The sequence below is a fragment of the Crocodylus porosus genome, unplaced genomic scaffold (assembly GCF_001723895.1).
Source record: "Crocodylus porosus isolate Cpor-Errol unplaced genomic scaffold, CroPor_comp1, whole genome shotgun sequence".
Taxonomy (NCBI): domain Eukaryota; kingdom Metazoa; phylum Chordata; order Crocodylia; family Crocodylidae; genus Crocodylus; species Crocodylus porosus.
Window position 1 is genome coordinate 9,480,502 of NW_017728913.1, and position 17,962 is coordinate 9,498,463.

The 17,962-nt window shown below is 39.3% G+C and overlaps 1 protein-coding gene across 9 annotated transcripts in view; it reads right to left on the bottom strand.

Moving 5' to 3' along the window:
* Positions 1-17,962, bottom strand: part of LRBA (LPS responsive beige-like anchor protein) — a 580,756-nt gene that overhangs the window by 157,624 nt on the left and 405,170 nt on the right. For all 9 annotated transcript variants that reach the window (XM_019534457.1, XM_019534459.1, XM_019534455.1 and 6 more), the window contains exons 42-43: positions 14,147-14,262; positions 8,062-8,174 (exon numbers count right to left, since the gene is read on the bottom strand). In XM_019534457.1, coding sequence (XP_019390002.1) covers positions 8,062-8,174; positions 14,147-14,262 — 229 coding nt within the window. The remainder of the gene's footprint in view (positions 1-8,061; positions 8,175-14,146; positions 14,263-17,962) is intronic.

Genomic DNA, 17,962 nt, shown 5'->3' on the forward strand with positions numbered 1-17,962 from the left:
TTGTCAAAGGTGAGATTCCAGTCTGACACTCAATTCTCAAATCCAATCTACCTCTAAAAGGTTTAGCCATGAAGACAGAGGGAAGATACTCTAGAATAACTAAAACTTCTTCCTTTCTGGGTATTTTAGTTGTTGCCTCAGCCTTTTCTGGATCTTGTTTCTCTTTGGTTTCTGGTAAGGGGCCAACATATTAATCTCAAAGGATCACAGCTTTGACTTTGAGGGAATGATGTGCTTTACCCTGACATATACCTATCAGGATATGCCAGATACCTAGAGCCATGAGGCCATGCTTCATAATGACAACCACAGCCACAGCCATTGTATTTCAGTCATTTAAGATGCACCTACAGCTAAAATGATTCTCCAACCATATACTATTTTTAATAATTTCCTTTCATCATCCCTATCCTCCTTGTAGGATTTTGGATGAGAAGGAAATAACTCTTTCCCAAGTGAGAACTTGGATTTGATAAAAACAGGGCCTATCCAATATGCTATCCAGAGCTGGAGTGAAGCTGATAAATATATCTTGCAGACAACACAGCCAACTTTTTTGGCTCTTCAGTAGACTTCGATTTGTCCTGAGTTTCTAAAACAAAAAAAGGACGATAACAAAGGAATTGCTGAGTTTAACTGGGCTGCTTTTGGAGATGTCTGTTATCTCCTTTTCACTGCTGAATGGGTGAGGAAGTGTGGCAGCTTTTTTTAGAACAATCATATGACCATGGCAATATTGTGCACTCACAATATCAGAAAGTTTGATAGTTTTATTTTCCACATTTAGTCTCAATTTCTATGTTCTCTGAAATACAAGACACAGGGTTTTGAAAAGCCTGAAGTTGATTGGTGATACTGGTGTTACTGCCATGTCTGGCAATAAAGATGACTTTTTCTTTAGACACTAGAACTACTGTAATCTCACTGTAGCTTTTTGTCTCTAGGGGTGTTTGTAAACATGCTCCGGGAGGCAGGGAGCACTATACTTAGTGCAGAGCTGCGCTAATGAAATCACCTGGAGCGTCACATGTATCAGCATCCCCATGCTGAAAAATGGAACTGGGGCACTTTGAACTAAAGCTCATCAAACAAGCTTTAGTTTAAAGCACCCCATCACCGTTTTTCAGTGCGGGGACACTGGAACACATGATGCTGGAGTCTGCTGGAGCACGGTAATTACCATGTTCCAACAGACTCAATTAACCAAGTCTGCTCTGATGCACTGTAATTACAGCATGTCAGAGCAGCCCCACTGCACATGTGTAGGGGTCTACTCTTGGGATTCAATGTGGGAGGCCTATTCAGTAATGTAAACAAGGAACAGGATCTCCTCTTTCTGAAAATGGGAAGGGAGATCTGTACCTGTGCATATGAGATGACCATCTCCAGTAAGATGAAAAATGATCAAAATTGCATGCTGGAGAGGCGTAAGCCTGCTAAGATGGGCCAAGCAGTGACTATCTTAAACCATGGGCCCCAGTTGCTGGAATCCCAGTCTGAAAGGGCTGCAAGATCCATTAGCTAGTGCCAAAACACAATATATTCATTATGTGTTGCCACATAGGGGAAAAATGTTCAAGGGTACAAAATAGAAAAGACTAAGCCATGAGCACATAAATATGCCAAAACTGAAATTAGCTATTAGGAAAAACACTGCATGTGTCAGCATGTGTGCTCAAACATAATCACCATAGTAACTGTCATGCTCTTAAATGGGGAGAGAGTCCTGACTCTGGCCAGGATCTCCAAAATCCTGTTGGTAGCTTACCATCAAAAATGCAAAGAGACCTCCACAGACCTAGCTAGAGATAAATACCCTTGTATTTGAGAGTCTTAGATTAATTAGAACTTACAAACAGAACACCTGTCCATGATTTAGACTGTCTCATGCTATAAAATGGCATCTAGTGCATCCATCCTTTTTAGTGATCAACCTATTGTAGGCCAGAAGGGTATGAAGTCTCCCAGGTGTAATAGTTGAAGACATTTTCTATTTACTTTTTTCTGCTATTTGGAGTGTCCAAATGAGCAGAATATGAAGTTGAAGAATTTTCACAGATTTGATTAAAACAAAAATTTTTAAGTCTCCAAAAAGTGAAAGGCTGGATACTTGCTAGGTTATGCCTCCCTGCTACAGGATGTAAGAGGAAATTTTAAAGGGTCATTTTCCATTTCACCCCATATGCATAACGAGACAAAAGGATCATGCATATGACCTCTCAAGAGACACCACTGTTCAAAAGAACTTGTGCACTTTATGCACATGTAGCCTTACAGTGTGATCCACATTGATACTTATTAATATAAAAAATGCACATTATTAAAGTTGATGCCAGGACAAGGGGACCAGTACCAGTATTGATGCATTTGCTATCAATGGCTCCCACATACCAATTAAACAGCTCGGTTCACTGAATGTTATTACCTACATAACAATCCCTATAAAATATGGCGATAAGATATCTAAATAAGATGATTTAGAAAATATTGTTTGAAAATGATAAATAGGAGAGTAAAACATTACAATGTACACATGCACCTGGAGTGAAGACAACTGAAGATTTAAGGGGGTTTTAATAATCCTCCTCTAATGAGGTCAGTTTATAGTCTTACAAAGATGGTATGCACTACAAAAAACAGAAATTATCCACAGTACAGGTTACTTGTGTATTATTGAACTAAAAAAAGTAATTAGAAGTGTCTTTTTCATTCATGTAAAGTCAGCCTTTGGCATCTCAGTATTTTTCAACCAATTTTGATTTCTGCATTCTCTCATGCAGAAGCCCAGGGCATATGACTTATTGTTTGCACTGAAAAATGAAAGGGGGAGGGGGGGAGCTGCACTTTTGAATGACATAAGCAATACAGAAAAAATGGGAAATATTCTGGTGGGAAACTATCTGTTACATACGTAAAATACTTACTACAATGTAGATATAAACAAACTATGTAATGGCTCATACCTGACCATACTCATCTCTGTTACAGAATAAACACTCGAGTCAGAATAGGATAACTAACTGGTGGTATACTCCTGGTATCTGTCAAGAGTCTTTGTCATGCTGACAGTAATATTAACCACAATCCAAGCTTTGGTTTATCACTGTGTGACTGATGTTCAAAACAATGTCACCAGAAGCTTCTTAATCAAAGGGCTAATTTAACCTATACATTGCAGTTCCTCAAATCTGTCATAACTTATTCACTGCAAATTAATATATTAACAAAGCTGTTGCTCAAGTTGGTTAATTTTTTTAAATTATAATATTTAGGCACAGGAAATAATAGGTAATAGAAATTGAGTACCATGCAAACTTTGGTGGCAAAAAGACCTATTATTTACATAAATCTAGTGACCAACACATGATTTTACATTTTAAATTTGGAATTTATTAAAATAAATTAGTTGTTCAGACTAGCGGGTTTTTTTAGTGTTTTAACACAAGCCATAATTTTTACTTTGCTTCCTCTCTCTCTTGAACCACTACAGCTGCACAAATGTTCTAAAATTATAATTGTTAAAATTATTTAGAGAAGATAAGTGAAATATCTTTAAATATTTTCAAATGGCTTTAACAATCAAAGCTTACAAGTTGTAGAAATTAGCGATTCATTATTTAAATGTTTAAACTCTATCCCCAAAATTAAAGAAACATTATATACTAGAAAATCCATAATCTTGTCTTCCACTGAATTAATTTAATACTTGGGCATTAGCAATAAGCTGCTGGTTAATGATGCCCCAAAATTAAGGAAAACCTACCACCAGAGAAGTAGTGTTCAAAATATAATTTAAGTGGTTGATCCAACTAGAAACATCCGTACAGCACCCAAAACTTGTGCTAGTATGTCTATGAGACAAACAGCATTGGTGCTTGCTGTTGGTTCCAAAGTACAGCAGGACTGGAATTTATCAGAAATAGCATTAAAATTAGCAGGTAAAAAAGTGTTGCTGATCAACAGCAGTTAAGCATTAACAGCAGATCCTAAGAAGCATGTGAATTTTACACATGTCCAGATGCACACAATTCAACACTGACTGGTAAGGGAGAACAACAATAAATTGCCACTCAATAGTAAAATGCTCCTAAGAAGGTAGTATGTTTTCCGAAACAAGGCTAAAGCATGAGCACATTCTCCTTTCACTTTTCTTTTAATGAATATATTGTTAATGGGCACTTACACACATGCAGAAAGACTGCTCCAGCATGCTGTAAATCCAGCACATAGGAGCAGACTCAATCGGGTCTGCTGGAGCACAGAAATTAATGAGCTCCAGCAGCCTCCAACATCACATGTATTAGCATTCCCCCGCTGAAAAATGGTGGCAGGGCACTTCAAACAAAGCTCATCAAACAAGCTTTAGTTCAAAGCACCCCGCCACCATTTTTTCAGCACAGGGACATTGATGCACTTGATGCTCAGGTGCTTTTAATTAGCATGGTTCACTAATTAAAGCAGCCCCCAGCCTCCCACAGCACATCTATAAACACCCAATGTCCCTAAATAGTGAACATTTGTTTTAGTATCATTCAGCATTTAAGTCATGCCAAAGATACTTAGGAGAGATGTTTACTACACACATCCAGAATGTCTTCAGACTTTTATAACTCTGACATCAAAGCAAAAAAGAGGATTCTTCTCTTTATCCCTCAATTAAAACTAACCATCTTTACTTTACTAACATGTCCATTAAAAGTAAAATGTCTGCAACTCCAGCTGCACTGAAAGGATCAGTAGTGGGTGAAAGCAATATTGGATGCATGCCACTTTTTGCTCCTAATCTGATTCTCTAATGAGGGCTATGATGATGTTTCAGGATTGCTCTAACCTTCAGAGTCAGGTAATGACCACCAGTGTTGTTACACCAGCTGCAAAACAAAAGGATACCATTCCCTTAGGCATAAGCACTCTTGTTGCAAAACAGGAGAAAACTTTGGAAGTAGTATAACGCCTTTAATTTCTGAGTTCAGTTATGGAAGCATCAGTAACATTGTCATAGTAAAGAGGAGGGCCATTTTGTACCTATATACTGGAATGCAACTTTTAATAGTGCATCATCCCCAGATTTAGAGTACTGTACTTTGAGCACAAAAAAAACTTGTTGAGAAATCACAAGGACATCTCCTAAATAACCTAAATTCATTTAAAAATTGGTCCTTTAAAAATGCAACGTCTGTATCGGTCTTCCTAGTTCTGAATTTCTTTGTAACAGTGGAATACCTGGACTTTCCATTTAGTGAAAAGGAAATCTTTTACATAAAATTTACTAATAGTCTGTAACAAACTAAATAATTCACCATTTCTTTATTCAACTTATATAACTATGTGGGCCTTAAGAGAGGCTTAAATTTGCCATTCTGACATGAGGCAACTCAAGCAACCAACGCTCATTCTCTATAATTAATAAGTTTCCTGGTTTTCTGTTTAAAAATCACAAATTCTCTGATTTAAAAAATTGCATTCTCTGATTAAAAACCCCAAAATTTGCAATTAAAATGAAAACACACACACACACACACTCACACGGCTACATACATACATACATAGGTATCAATTGAACACAGTGTTTTAAAATTTTTAAATATTTAAAATTTTAAACCAGTTTGAAAGCCTACCAGTGCCTCAATCACTATAATAAAATAAATTCTAAATACCTATAAATTTTGGTATTTGATTTCGGTTTTTTATCATGGAAAATCAAAGCTTCTCCTGTGCCCTTCACTCACCAGGACGCAGGTCCAGGCCCCTCACTCCCAAGCCACAACCACCCAGCCCTGCTGATGCCCTGCACCCCCAACTACAGTCCCCCAGCCCTGGTGTTGCCTCCCCACTTCCCACCCACAGCTCCCACGGCCCTGCTGGTGACCTTCCCTCCATACCCATGCCCCCTGCCACCCAACCCTGCCAGAAGGGGCCCCCAGATGCCAGGGCTACAGAGCCAGGGACCTGGGTCTGCAGTCGCCCTACCCACTGCAGCAGTACCTGAGCCCCAGCTGCCACCCATGGGAGGCAGCACCTGCTACGATGGAACAGAGTGCGGAGCCTGGCTCCACCTCCCTCATGGAAGGCATGGCCAGAGAAGAGCCAGTGAGGGGTGGGTGCAAGCTGCCCACTGCAGACTCAAGCTCCTTGCCCTACTCCCCACGGAACATGCTTATTTTTAGCTGCTACATCACCGTAGTGATCTGTTATACCAAGGGAGTGCATCACTACGACGATGTAGCTGCCGCATCATGCTGATGCTACATTGCCATAGCATGTAGACACACCCACTCTCAAGGTAAACTGAGCCAGAAGCACTGTAGGGGCACAATCCAGGTGCTGAGATGCTATGAGAAAAAACAGCAGGTCTTTAAAAAGCAGCTGTGATTAAAACCTAGCATACAAAATTACTTTACTACCTTAACACATTTAGAGTTGTATTAAGTGCAATCTCAATCTGCATATTTAGGGAGGTTTATAATGTCTGATTTTGAAATAATTTCAACCTCTCTGTAATGTGTTTTTTTGTCCTTAAGTTATTCTCAAATTTACCTCCACCAGTCCTTATCTCATCAGGGAATGATCAAATAAGAGTTCATTGTATTTACATGTATTCTTTCTGTAACAAAAAATTCTTCAAAAATATTGATTCTTACACTTCAAAAGAGTTGTCAAAATATAAAATCTATACAAGATTACTTATGAAATATGGATTTATGTCACTCAAACAGTGCGAGAGAAAATATAGTTAGCTATGCACTCAGACCACTGACCTCTATTGGTAAGCATTAGAAAGGCTGAATATTCTTTTATATTGAGCAGTGTTCTGTTTTGCATGTAAACAGATTCCTCCTCTTAGATTTGCCTAACAGATATATTGTGTTTTTCCCTAAATTTCCAGCATAAAAATCTGTGGGGCAATGACTGTTTCCAAGGATTTTCAAAACTATCTGTACCTGGCTAAATTTAATTTAGAACTTTAAAATAAAATCTCACTTCTCCAAATTTCTTCTGAAAACCCATGACCAGCTGACTTTCATTCATATTTCCCACTGAGTCAAAATTAATTGTTAGTTAATGATGAATGTGCATATGAAGAAAACAGATTACCATTAAACAGTTAACAACTGGGTTTTTTCCTCCCCGCCTTTCCCACTAAGTTAACCACTTTGCACTACTCTTAAAGACAGCCATTTCGTATAATTCACTTGGGCCTAACCAGATCCCCAGTTTTTTGGGATCAGGAAGGAACACTGAGGTACTTTTGCCTTTTGTGAAAGCTCAGTAATAAGCTAATGAGTAAAGACAGCGATTATAAAAATTGTAAATGTCAAATATCACGTTCATAATCAGTCACCACTTGTAGCTTGTAGTAACCAGAGCAGGTGACAGGCTCAAAAGAATAAATAACTAGGACAAATTAATAAGAAACCCACTGAATAGTGAGTGGACCCCATTAGACAATAATAAAAAATGGAAATGTAATTGTTGGTAGAATGAAAATGTTAGGGAAACAGGATGTAGAATAGGATATTTAAAGGTAAGAAAATCATATCAAATTGATATAGTTTGAATTTGGAAGAAAGGCAACCTACTCATAAGATCCACGTGGAGTCCTTACACAACACATCCAAAGGTACTGACGATAACATTTATTTATACCCAGGACAAAACAAAATGATTCTAGTTGTCCTTAAAAAAATAACATTCCTCAAAAATCTACCTACTGAGAAGTAAGAAACCCTGTCAAAACACAGAAAATGATTTTGATATCCATATTCCTCTAATTTAAAAAAAGTTTTAAATAAAATTGTATGTATGCTGTAGAATGCTAGGCATTTTCAGTTAAAACAATCTTCAAGTGGTATAACCGTAAATATCACGTACATATATAATTCCTTTTCCCCATAAAACACAGTCTGTCTATTAACATAGCTGAAAGTATAAAATATGTTACAGCAAGAGTTGCACATTCAACAGTGTTAATCTCTTTCACACTTGTGGCAACATGTATGCACAACAACATATGCTAGTGCAATGGTTACTGAAAAACATAATATATCTAATGAGAAATACCTTTGACAAATCCCTGAAGTTGCTAGGAAGTGTAAGGTCCAGCTCTTCTGATTCATAATTCGTGATAACCCAAGGGAATACTGGGTACTGATTTAAGTCATTGTAAGTACGTCCTAGTGAATAACAAAAACAGCACTTTATTTAAAGGCAGTAGATTTAAACAAAATACTGACCCGAACAAATGGTTTGCTATATTATTTGATAGCCCCCAGAAGAAATGGAATTTATTATAAATCTTTTACAATTTCAATGCCTGAGTTTGCTTTGTTGAAAAAGACATGAAAAAGTTTTATTTGATTGCTAATATTCTATTTTAAATATTGCAGCCCATTCCACTTTAATTGTAAACCCTTTCTCACACTATAAAAATGACAGTTAAAACTAATTCAGTTTCTATTTTCTTTTCTTTTTATTTTTTTACAGGCCTTTTTGTAGTCTAGTCTATACTGAATTACTTCTAGAAATGGAAGAACCCATGACTTCTGTGCAACAACTTTATTCAGTACAGTTAATGAAATAACAGAACCTCTATATCAACTGAGCAACCCTTTGGAGCACTTGAAAAAGGAGAGGTTTAGATTTTATAAACTCTCAGTTCTTGAGTTACTTAGTCCTGGTCCAAATTGAAGCCATGTCTGCTAGCTTTCTATCATCTGCTCAGTTTATATGCACATAAGGAATTCTCTCCTATCTCTGGACCATTCAGCATTTAGCAAATTCATGTATTTTCTTTAGACTAGAACAAGAGTAGCCAACCTGTGGCATGAGTGCCAAAAGTGGCATGGGCAGGCTCTGTGTGTGTGGCATGTGACAGATCAGGAAGGGAACAAGCAGCACAGCAGTAGATAGGACAGGAAGCAGAAGGCAGAGGAGACTAGGCAAGGAGCATAGACTACAGAAACATAAAGCACACACAGGGAGATTGGGCAGAAGAGGAGGATCAGAGTGGCACTAAAGGAGAGTATATGGCCAATTTGTATCAAGCCTGAGAAAAAGGTTGGCTCTCACTGATCTAGCTTAAATAAAATAGTGAAAATAAAATATTTTGTTAACAATGTGTTAGGTTGCTGGGAATGCATCTGGAGCTGATGTAGCCATGTTGGTCCAAAGACATAGGCAAACAAGGTTCTTTGGGTGAATCTGATATCTTTTATTAGACCAACTTAAACAGTTGGAAAACAATTTTTAAGCAAGCTTTCGGGTTCAAAAACCCTTTGTCAGGCTAAGGAAGTTTCAGCAGTTGGTGTGTACTCTTCTAACCTCCTGGATACTAAAAATTATGGACTTAATATAGACATTGGATTTATGACACATTATAACCTGCCTGACATCTGACTCCCCAGGTACTTCTCCACTGTTCATCCCCCTTCTCTCCCCGCAACCCAGCCTGTCTCTCACCCATTAACTCCTCAATCTACATCTTCACTGACTACCTGCCTTGTATGCATACCAGCTCAGCCTCTGCCTTCTTTACTTTTCATTCCATCCAGGAAGAGCACACACCAACTGCTGAAACTTCCTCAGCCTGACAAAGGTTTCTGAACCCGAAAGCTTGCTTTAAAAATTGTTTTCCAACTATTTAAGCTGGTCTAATAAAAGATATCAGATTCACCCAAAGAACCTTGGGTGAATCCCCACCAAATTCTTCACGCAGAGGAGGGAGGAGCTCATGTTACAGCTCCATGTCCTCATCTTAAGGATCCAGAATAATAAGGAAACCCCAGATGACCTCAGGGATGGGATACCATGATCGTGACAAACTTCAAGAAAGCAGACAAGGCCAACTATGGAAATTGCAGAGGTATTATCTTGCTGTCTACGTGAACGACCGGAGGATAAGCACCCGGTGTATTCCCCTGCCCATGAGCCTAGGTCTAGCTAGAATAACGTCTCCACACTACAGTGGGAACTCCCGGTCCACACCAGATCTCCTTTACTACCTTGCCAAGAGAGGTGGATTAGTGGGAATCAGCAGCCGGGACAATATCCGGGGCTGGGCAGGGAACTGGGGCCACGCATAGAGTGAGAGTGGAAGACAGCAGGTGGGTAGGATTACCATATCCTACCCGAGTCTAAAGCCCTGGGAACAGGGCAAGAGAATGATCGGGTCTTTAGGGCTCAGAGGAGTCCTCATTAAAGACAGGGAGAGAGAGAAAACGGACAGTCTCTCCCTCGGCTTGGTTTTTTGTTTTTTTTTGGTGCCGATTAACCACCACAGGCAGCTAATTAAGCCAGATGCAGCAGCAATCCCAGAGAGAAGAGAAAGAAGAAAAAAAAGGAAAACTCCGTTTGCCTCTGTTGCTGAGAGTCAAGCACCTGAGAGAAGGCAGAACAAGCAAAAGAGATTGTCTTGATCCCAACAACCAGGAAAAGGACCCAACGGGTCCAATAAATTTTCTTTTCGTTTTTTTTCTTTTCTTCCATCTTTTTTTTTTGCAGGCACAGAGCTTGGGTTGTGAACCAGCAGTCAATCATGGTCAAGACGGTGAAGTCACCACCCCTCCCTTTTCCTTTACATCTTCAAAACATCAAAGTTGTGGCAGGCAAGACTAGAAAAAGAGAGAGAGCCACCCCAACCAGACCGGCAGAAGGTTACGACACATGGGAGAGGACCGGTGAATGTCAACCAGGCACAAAGGCACATGCCCGTATCCAGTGACTACCCAACAGTCCACCATAGGAAAGATCATTGTGAGAACCCACAGGATCTTGTGAGTCCACCACAGGAAAGAACATTGTGAGATCACTGAGGGTAAGGAGATAGCTGTGGGGAAGGACCCAGAGAGTTCTAATGAACACATCTGTGTCATCTTGATGACAAGAGGCCAGTGGTGTCCCTCAGGGGTTGTTGCTTAGTCCAGTGCTTTTCAACATTTTTATCAATGATTTGGAGGTGGGGATGAAGAGCTCACTGGCCAAGTTTGTGGTTAACACCAAATTATGGGGAAATGTAGTCATGCTTTCATAGACTGCAGAAACAGGTGGACTTAGACAGGCTAGCAAGTTGGACAGATTGGAATCAATGAAGCTCAATGTTGAGAAATGTAAAGTTCTCTACCTGGGGACAAAAAAACCCTACACACCAACAGGCTTGCCTACACCAAGCTGACCAGCAACTGACCATTCAGACTACGAATGAAAGGGACATGGGGGTAATAACAGACCACAGTATGAATATTAGCTGGCAGTGCAAAGCTGTAGCCAACAGGGCAAATAATACTCTAGCATGTGTCAATCGATGCGTCTCCAGCAAAACTGGAGAAGTGATTCTTTCATTCTACTTAGCATTGGTGAGATCGTAGCTGGGATACTGTATCTGGTACTGGGTGCTGCACTTCAACAAGGACATGGTAAAACTCGAGAGAGTCCAGAGAAGTGTCATCCATATGATCAGAGAGCTGCATGGCAAGCCATACAAGGAAAGGCTGAGGGACCTGGGGCTCTTAAGCCTGAAAAAGAGAAGGCTGAGTGGGGACTTGATAGTGGCTTACCACTACATCAGGGGCATATATCAAGGGCTCAGTGAACAACTGTTCACCATGGCACCCTTGGATAAAACTAGGAGTAATGGCAATATAACTCCTGGAAGACTGTTTCAGGCTCAACATCAGGGAAAAACTTCTTCACAGCTAGGGTGACTAGACATTTAATCTTTTTATTCCTCCTACATTAACTCACAGGTATAGATTTCTTCACCAAATGCACAAAATTATTGTCATCAGTTTCAATCTGGTTTGCATCAGAAGTGACTTCAGGTTATATCATTTGAAAGGCAAGCTTGTGGTGGCAGCTACTCATGGCCTTTAGTCATAAAATTTGTTAACATCTGAAGCAGGAACTGACTACAGACACTAGTGTGATTGATCACTTGCATGCAATGGGATTAGTATGGGTTGGTGTGTACACTCCTAACCATCATGATAATATAAGCTGAGTCTGAAGGGAACTATCAGGGCATTTGGCATGACAGGAGCCAGAAAAAATGGCAACTGAGACCCAAAAAGCTGCACATGCTGCTCAGAGGGTGAAACAATTAAGAAAAAAGTTTTCATAAAGTTGTCATAGCTTCTGTTCTTCTAATTCTCTGATCGTTGGCACTATGAGATGCCACCTTGCCCTGCCTTCATACTGTCCTGAGTTAGTCTGAAAATTATACTGGGGTGGGATAGGCTAAATTAAGCAGAGACTAAACACAGCTAAGAGAACGGCAAGGATTAAATCAGTCCTAGACTGGGGAATAAATCAACTATGGGATGGGCCTCACGCACACTTGTGGTCACTAGGTTCTCAGCAATATGCCTTTTCCACAGACTAGGAATCATCTCATCATTTCGTAAAAATGGTATTTGTTGTCCATGGGGGTTCCATGTCTCTCCAACTAAGAATTAATAAGTTGGCAATTCACATGTTTAGTGAGTTTTGTTTAGACCTGGGAAGTAGGCAAGTTTACTTTGCTTTAAGTATAGCTAGAATATTTTTTAGTACCACAAAAAGAATACTGCTCTCCTGTCTAGCTTGTTGTTTTACTACCTGGCAAGACCTACTTCTTTAGGATAAGTTTAAGTGCAATTCAATGAAGCATTTTAATAGATTATCAAATATATTTATCATTTCAAATGACACATCATAGGAAAAATAGGGTTGCAAGAAGCCTGAGGAGGTACCTAGTCCAGCCCTCTGGCAGAACCATCCCTAGGTGGTTCAAGGCAGAACCATCCCTATCTAAACAATCCTAGCTAAGTATTTGTCTAATCTGTACTTAAAAAAACAGATGGAAATGCTAAAACTTCTCTAGATCATCTATTTCAATGTTTAACTACCATCATAGTTATAACATTTTTGCGAGTATCTAACCTAAATTTATTTTGTGTCAATTTAAGGCCATCGTTTCTTGCCTTGCTCTGAAAAGCCACAGAGAATAGTGTATAACCACCCTTTTTATAAGCACCCTTCAGGTATTTGAAAACTGTTGTTAAATCCAGCCTTGGCCTTCTCTTCTGCACCCTAAATAATCCCAATTCTTCCAATATTTTCTCATAAATCATGTTTCCCAGACCGCTAATAATTTGTGTTGATCTCCACTGGATTCCTTCTAAGTTACCCTGAAAAGCAATGCCTAAAACTGGGGACAATATTCTACGTGAGGGCCCAGCACTAGTGAGTCAGAGTGAAAGAACTATATTGAGTCAGAGTGGAAGTCACCACTTACTTGGAGATGAAAATCCTTTCACTATAACTTTAGCATACTACTGGCCTCTTATTTATTTTTAAAACAAAATCACACTGCTGACTTATATTCAATTTATGGTCTACTCTAACCCTTGCATCCTTTTCTGCAGCATTGCATCACCAGTTATTCAACAATCTGTGCTTATGTATGTGAGTCTACCCTAAGTGCAGAACTGTGCATTTAATTAAATTAATATTGGACTGTTTTTCCAGTTTATCAAGATAATTCTGAATCCTAATAACTAACCCCGAGAGTGTCTGGAACTCCATCCAGCTTGCAAGTCTGATATGTATTCAATCCTATCCTCCAAATCATAATTAGACAATATAAACCTAGGACAGACTCCTGGAAAACCTCAATCAATACCTCCTGTCAATTGGAAACTAAGCCATGCATGACTACTCCTCTGGCATAATGATCCAAACATTTGTAATTTACCAAATTATTTGTAATTATTTGTACTTTAGGTGTAGGAAACTAAATTATTTATAAGTTACCATTACTAATAAATCTGTTGGCAGGGTGAGCGGGTAGAGAAAGAAAAGGAATAATTGGATTAGCACATAAATTATTCCTTTTCTTTCTCATGTTCTCATGTGACAAGACATTTAGTGGAAATCATGGATTCACTGGAAACTGACAGGGCTGCGCCGTGAACGTTTCTGCTACTTCCTCAAACTCTCAACCTATAGGCATCCAACCACTTGCCCCAGCGTTCATGCCACCGGAGCAGAGTACATAAATCATTTATTTTACAAAACTATCAAAACCTATAGAGGAGCAAATGTAGCCTACACATACCGAAAAACTATTATTTGCCTTTCAGAAGAAAATAATTATGGAAGTTTACAGTACCTGCTATAGTATTTAGAAACATCAGATATTCAAAGTTTGAAATTTCTCTGTGCTGCCACTTCTGGGTCATGTTGGAAGCTTTGAAAATCTGACGTGGGCTAGCCAAAGAGATCCGCCTGGAAGACAAAAATCACTATAAGTCAGAAGAGAATGCGAAACATTTGGAAAGACTGGAGGCCTCTCCTTTGAATCTATCCACTTCTACTGCAAAACAGATGTACATTTTTTTTCATAGTTGTGAAGCTTTGGATCAGAGGCATTTATCTCTAGACATAGATATCTGAGTACCTAAAAGCTCCTAATGGAAAAAAAATAACATAGCTGTACTTCTTTTTGTGAGGTGTACAGCTAAATATCTTATTTCCTCACACACAACCTGCATCTTCCAAAACAAGGTACTGGAAATCTGGGTTTGCACTATATGCAAGCAAATACTGTTTAGCTGCCAGCCAAGGCAGAAATTGGTGATTGTGGCACTAAGTCCTGGGCATCTCTTGGGAAGGCTGCACCACAGGGAAGCTATGGGGATTCTGTCCACAGCTGGAGTTGCATTTGGCTCCCAGCAGTCTGGGTCAGAGAGCACGCTGCCTGCCCTGGCCAGACTGCCACTCACTCACAGCAGCCCAGATCAGAGAGCAGGGATCCTTGGCCAAAGCAGGTAAGACTCTGCCTCTCCACCCCCTCCAGCCACTGTTAGAGTTTTACTGCTGGCTACATGCCACCATATTGCAATGAGGATTGTGAGATACATGTGAAGCCCACATGCAGTTTTTTTGCATTTTATAATTTGCTCTTTGTAGGGCTTTTTGAATTTCATAATTTTTATCTTAGATTAATTAATAGTATTTTCTAGGAAAAACTTTTTTTTGTCTTCATTCTGCCTTCCTAAAATAAGGTGTGCATTATATTTGGGGGGAAGGGGAAGGCGTTACATGTGAAAAAATATAGCAGATATTTTGGACATGTCAACCACTAGTTATCTAGTTACTACATGTGTGTAAGTTACCCATATTTTAATGAGAAACCTAGAATCAGATCAAATTTACACAGAAACATAACATTATAGCATGAAATTGTAACCATATTTGTCACAGTGGTCAAAGTACTAGGACTCATTTCTCTCTTCCTTAAAGTAAAATTTAAAAAAATGCAGAGAAAATAAAGACCTAAAAACATGTAACAACTGAACTGTTTCACACATCCTGATCTGAATATTTGTGAACATCTAGTAAGAACCCTTAAGGCTGTGTAAGTACACAGCTGGTTCAAGGCAACCACATGTATTATAGTTACTGATGATTTAGAAATGCTGGGGCAGAAAATAAGAACATTTTTACACAGTGTTTAAATAATGCCATCATTTGGTATTATTTTATGTTCCTCAGGGGAAAAAAGGATAATTAGAGAAAGAGAGGACTTTTATTATGAAGTCACATTTTCATGAGATTCAAATGCAGGGGCATCTCAAACAAAAATTACTTGAGTTGGATGCCAGATTTCCTGAAGTTTCAGAAAGGAAGATATAAAGCTTTTCTCTAAAAATTATAAATCAAGCAGAGAAAAGTTTATCCTGAAATTCCATAAAACTATTATGCTCATAAATAAAAATATGTAAATTCCAGCAATTAATTATTTAAAAGGAATCTAGAATTAGCCTTTAACTAACAAATCCTGACAGGTTAAGAAAACTGTAGCTGTCTTTATGGAGTTTATCTCTATGACAAATAAACTGTGAAGACAGTATATCAACATATTTACGGTAAATGTTTTTAAAATAAAATGGTACATACATATGATGGTCTTAAAGTATTCATACTCAATGCTATTTTGTAAACAGAAAAAAATTCTTACTGAATGATAACATTAGAATTTATAGCTGAGTTTTGAAAACTTGGAGGAACTTTTCTGGTTCCTGTGAAAAACATGCCCAAAATATATTACTATAACTTCAGGTCTATCCATGAACACTCAAAATAAGCTTATAGCATAATATTCATAAATATAAAGGGAAAAAAGTGATAAAAATGAAAATATTGCACCATCCTTAGTATTTGTTTGTTTAAAAAGAAGGACTATAGGGATTAAACTATAACCAAACACACATATAAGCACGGATGGTGAAGCAGCTAACATAGGACTTCATCCAAACCTTACTGACTTCAGTGCGTACTGGTTTGAGCCGCTATTTTTTATCTACAACATCCCGTTAGCATACACCTAGTCTTCTGTCAAAAAGACAACCAATTAGGTCAGATTTTAGAGCAATTTTAGGATGCAGGCAAATAGCCTGCACCAAATCACTTCAGCAGCAATAAAGTGATCAGATTTGAACTCTGGCCTCCAGAGCCAAAAGGGAAATGCATCACGTAACTCTCTTTCCAAATCATGCACTTATTTAGAAGTACATAGTTTTCTTCTGATGAGGAGCAGCCATTTCCCAGACAGTCTGAAGGGTTCTGAAGCACTGAAGGATGTTACAGTTAAGCTAATACAACTGAAAATTGCCATAAAATATAATCAGCCCTGCAACTGGACTCTTAAGTTTCAGTGAATTGACAAGCATAAAAGGAACCCAAAGTCCTTAAAAAAAGCAACCAAGTACCCTGTCTAGCAAGAAACAGCCTACTATATTTAATGCCAAAAAAATTCAGCCTACTTAAAAACCACACCTCTCCATTCTTAGCATTACATAATGTAAGTTAGATCTGTGAGAAGCTTCGGTCACTGATTCAATTCGGCAGAAAATCAGCCCGGTTCAGTGGCCGAATCTCCGAATCCGAACAGAATCAGGAGACTCTTTAATCTCTCTGAATCAAATTGGAACCCTCCAAATCAATTTGGAGAGATTCAGAAAGATTCAGAGATTTGAACATAGACACAGCTTTAAATGTTTTTCCTACATACCTCAAGGTACCAGGTGGCCCATGAATGCTGAGATGCTCGGGCAGATGGAGCATCCCACAGGAGTACAGGGGGAGCCTCAGAGCACTCGGCAGCAGACACAGAAGTGGACCAGAAGCACTTCCGGTCCACTTCTGAGTCTGCCAGGGACCACGCAGGGCCCCACCATTCCCCTCCTCCCTGGCTAGGTGACTGTTACATCCTGGGTCTGGAGGGGACCCGGCGTCTCCCTGCAGCCGATCACCAAGCCCGGCTGACCTGGAAGTTAATCAACAGTACTTCCAGGTTCACCACCGAGCATGCAGGGGACATCCATCACACTCCTGTGGGACGCTCCATCTGTCCCAGCGTTCCAGCATTCACGAGCCATGCCTGTTACCTCGAGGTATGTAGAAAAGATATTTAAAGCTGTGTCTATGTTGGAATTGTTGATTCTCTGAATCAACATTGAATCTTCATATTCGGATTTGGGTGAATTGAATCAGGACAGTGATCCGAATCAATGAATTGGATCACTGTCTCTGATTCGGGCTGAATCCAAATCCAAATCAAATAGGGCCCGTTTTGCACACTCCTAATGTAAGTATGTTCTAATCTGCCTTCCTACTTCAGACATTTTAACGCAGGGGTGGGCAATTATTTTGGCTAGAGGGCTGTTTAATGAGTTTTAGCAAACTGTTGAGGCTGCAAGGGTAGCCCAACCCTTGACAGGTGCCCTGCTCCCTGGCCGCCAACTTGGGGCCAGAAGTCCCACTCCTAACCCCTGCCCTTTGCTAGTGGAAATATCTCCCCTTGCCCCAGAAGTACTCCTTTTGGGAGGGGGGGAGGCCTGACATCTTGGAACCAGAAAAAAAAATTATATACTCAAAATCAAACACCTACAATATTTTAATTTTATTTCAAAAAAATATTTTC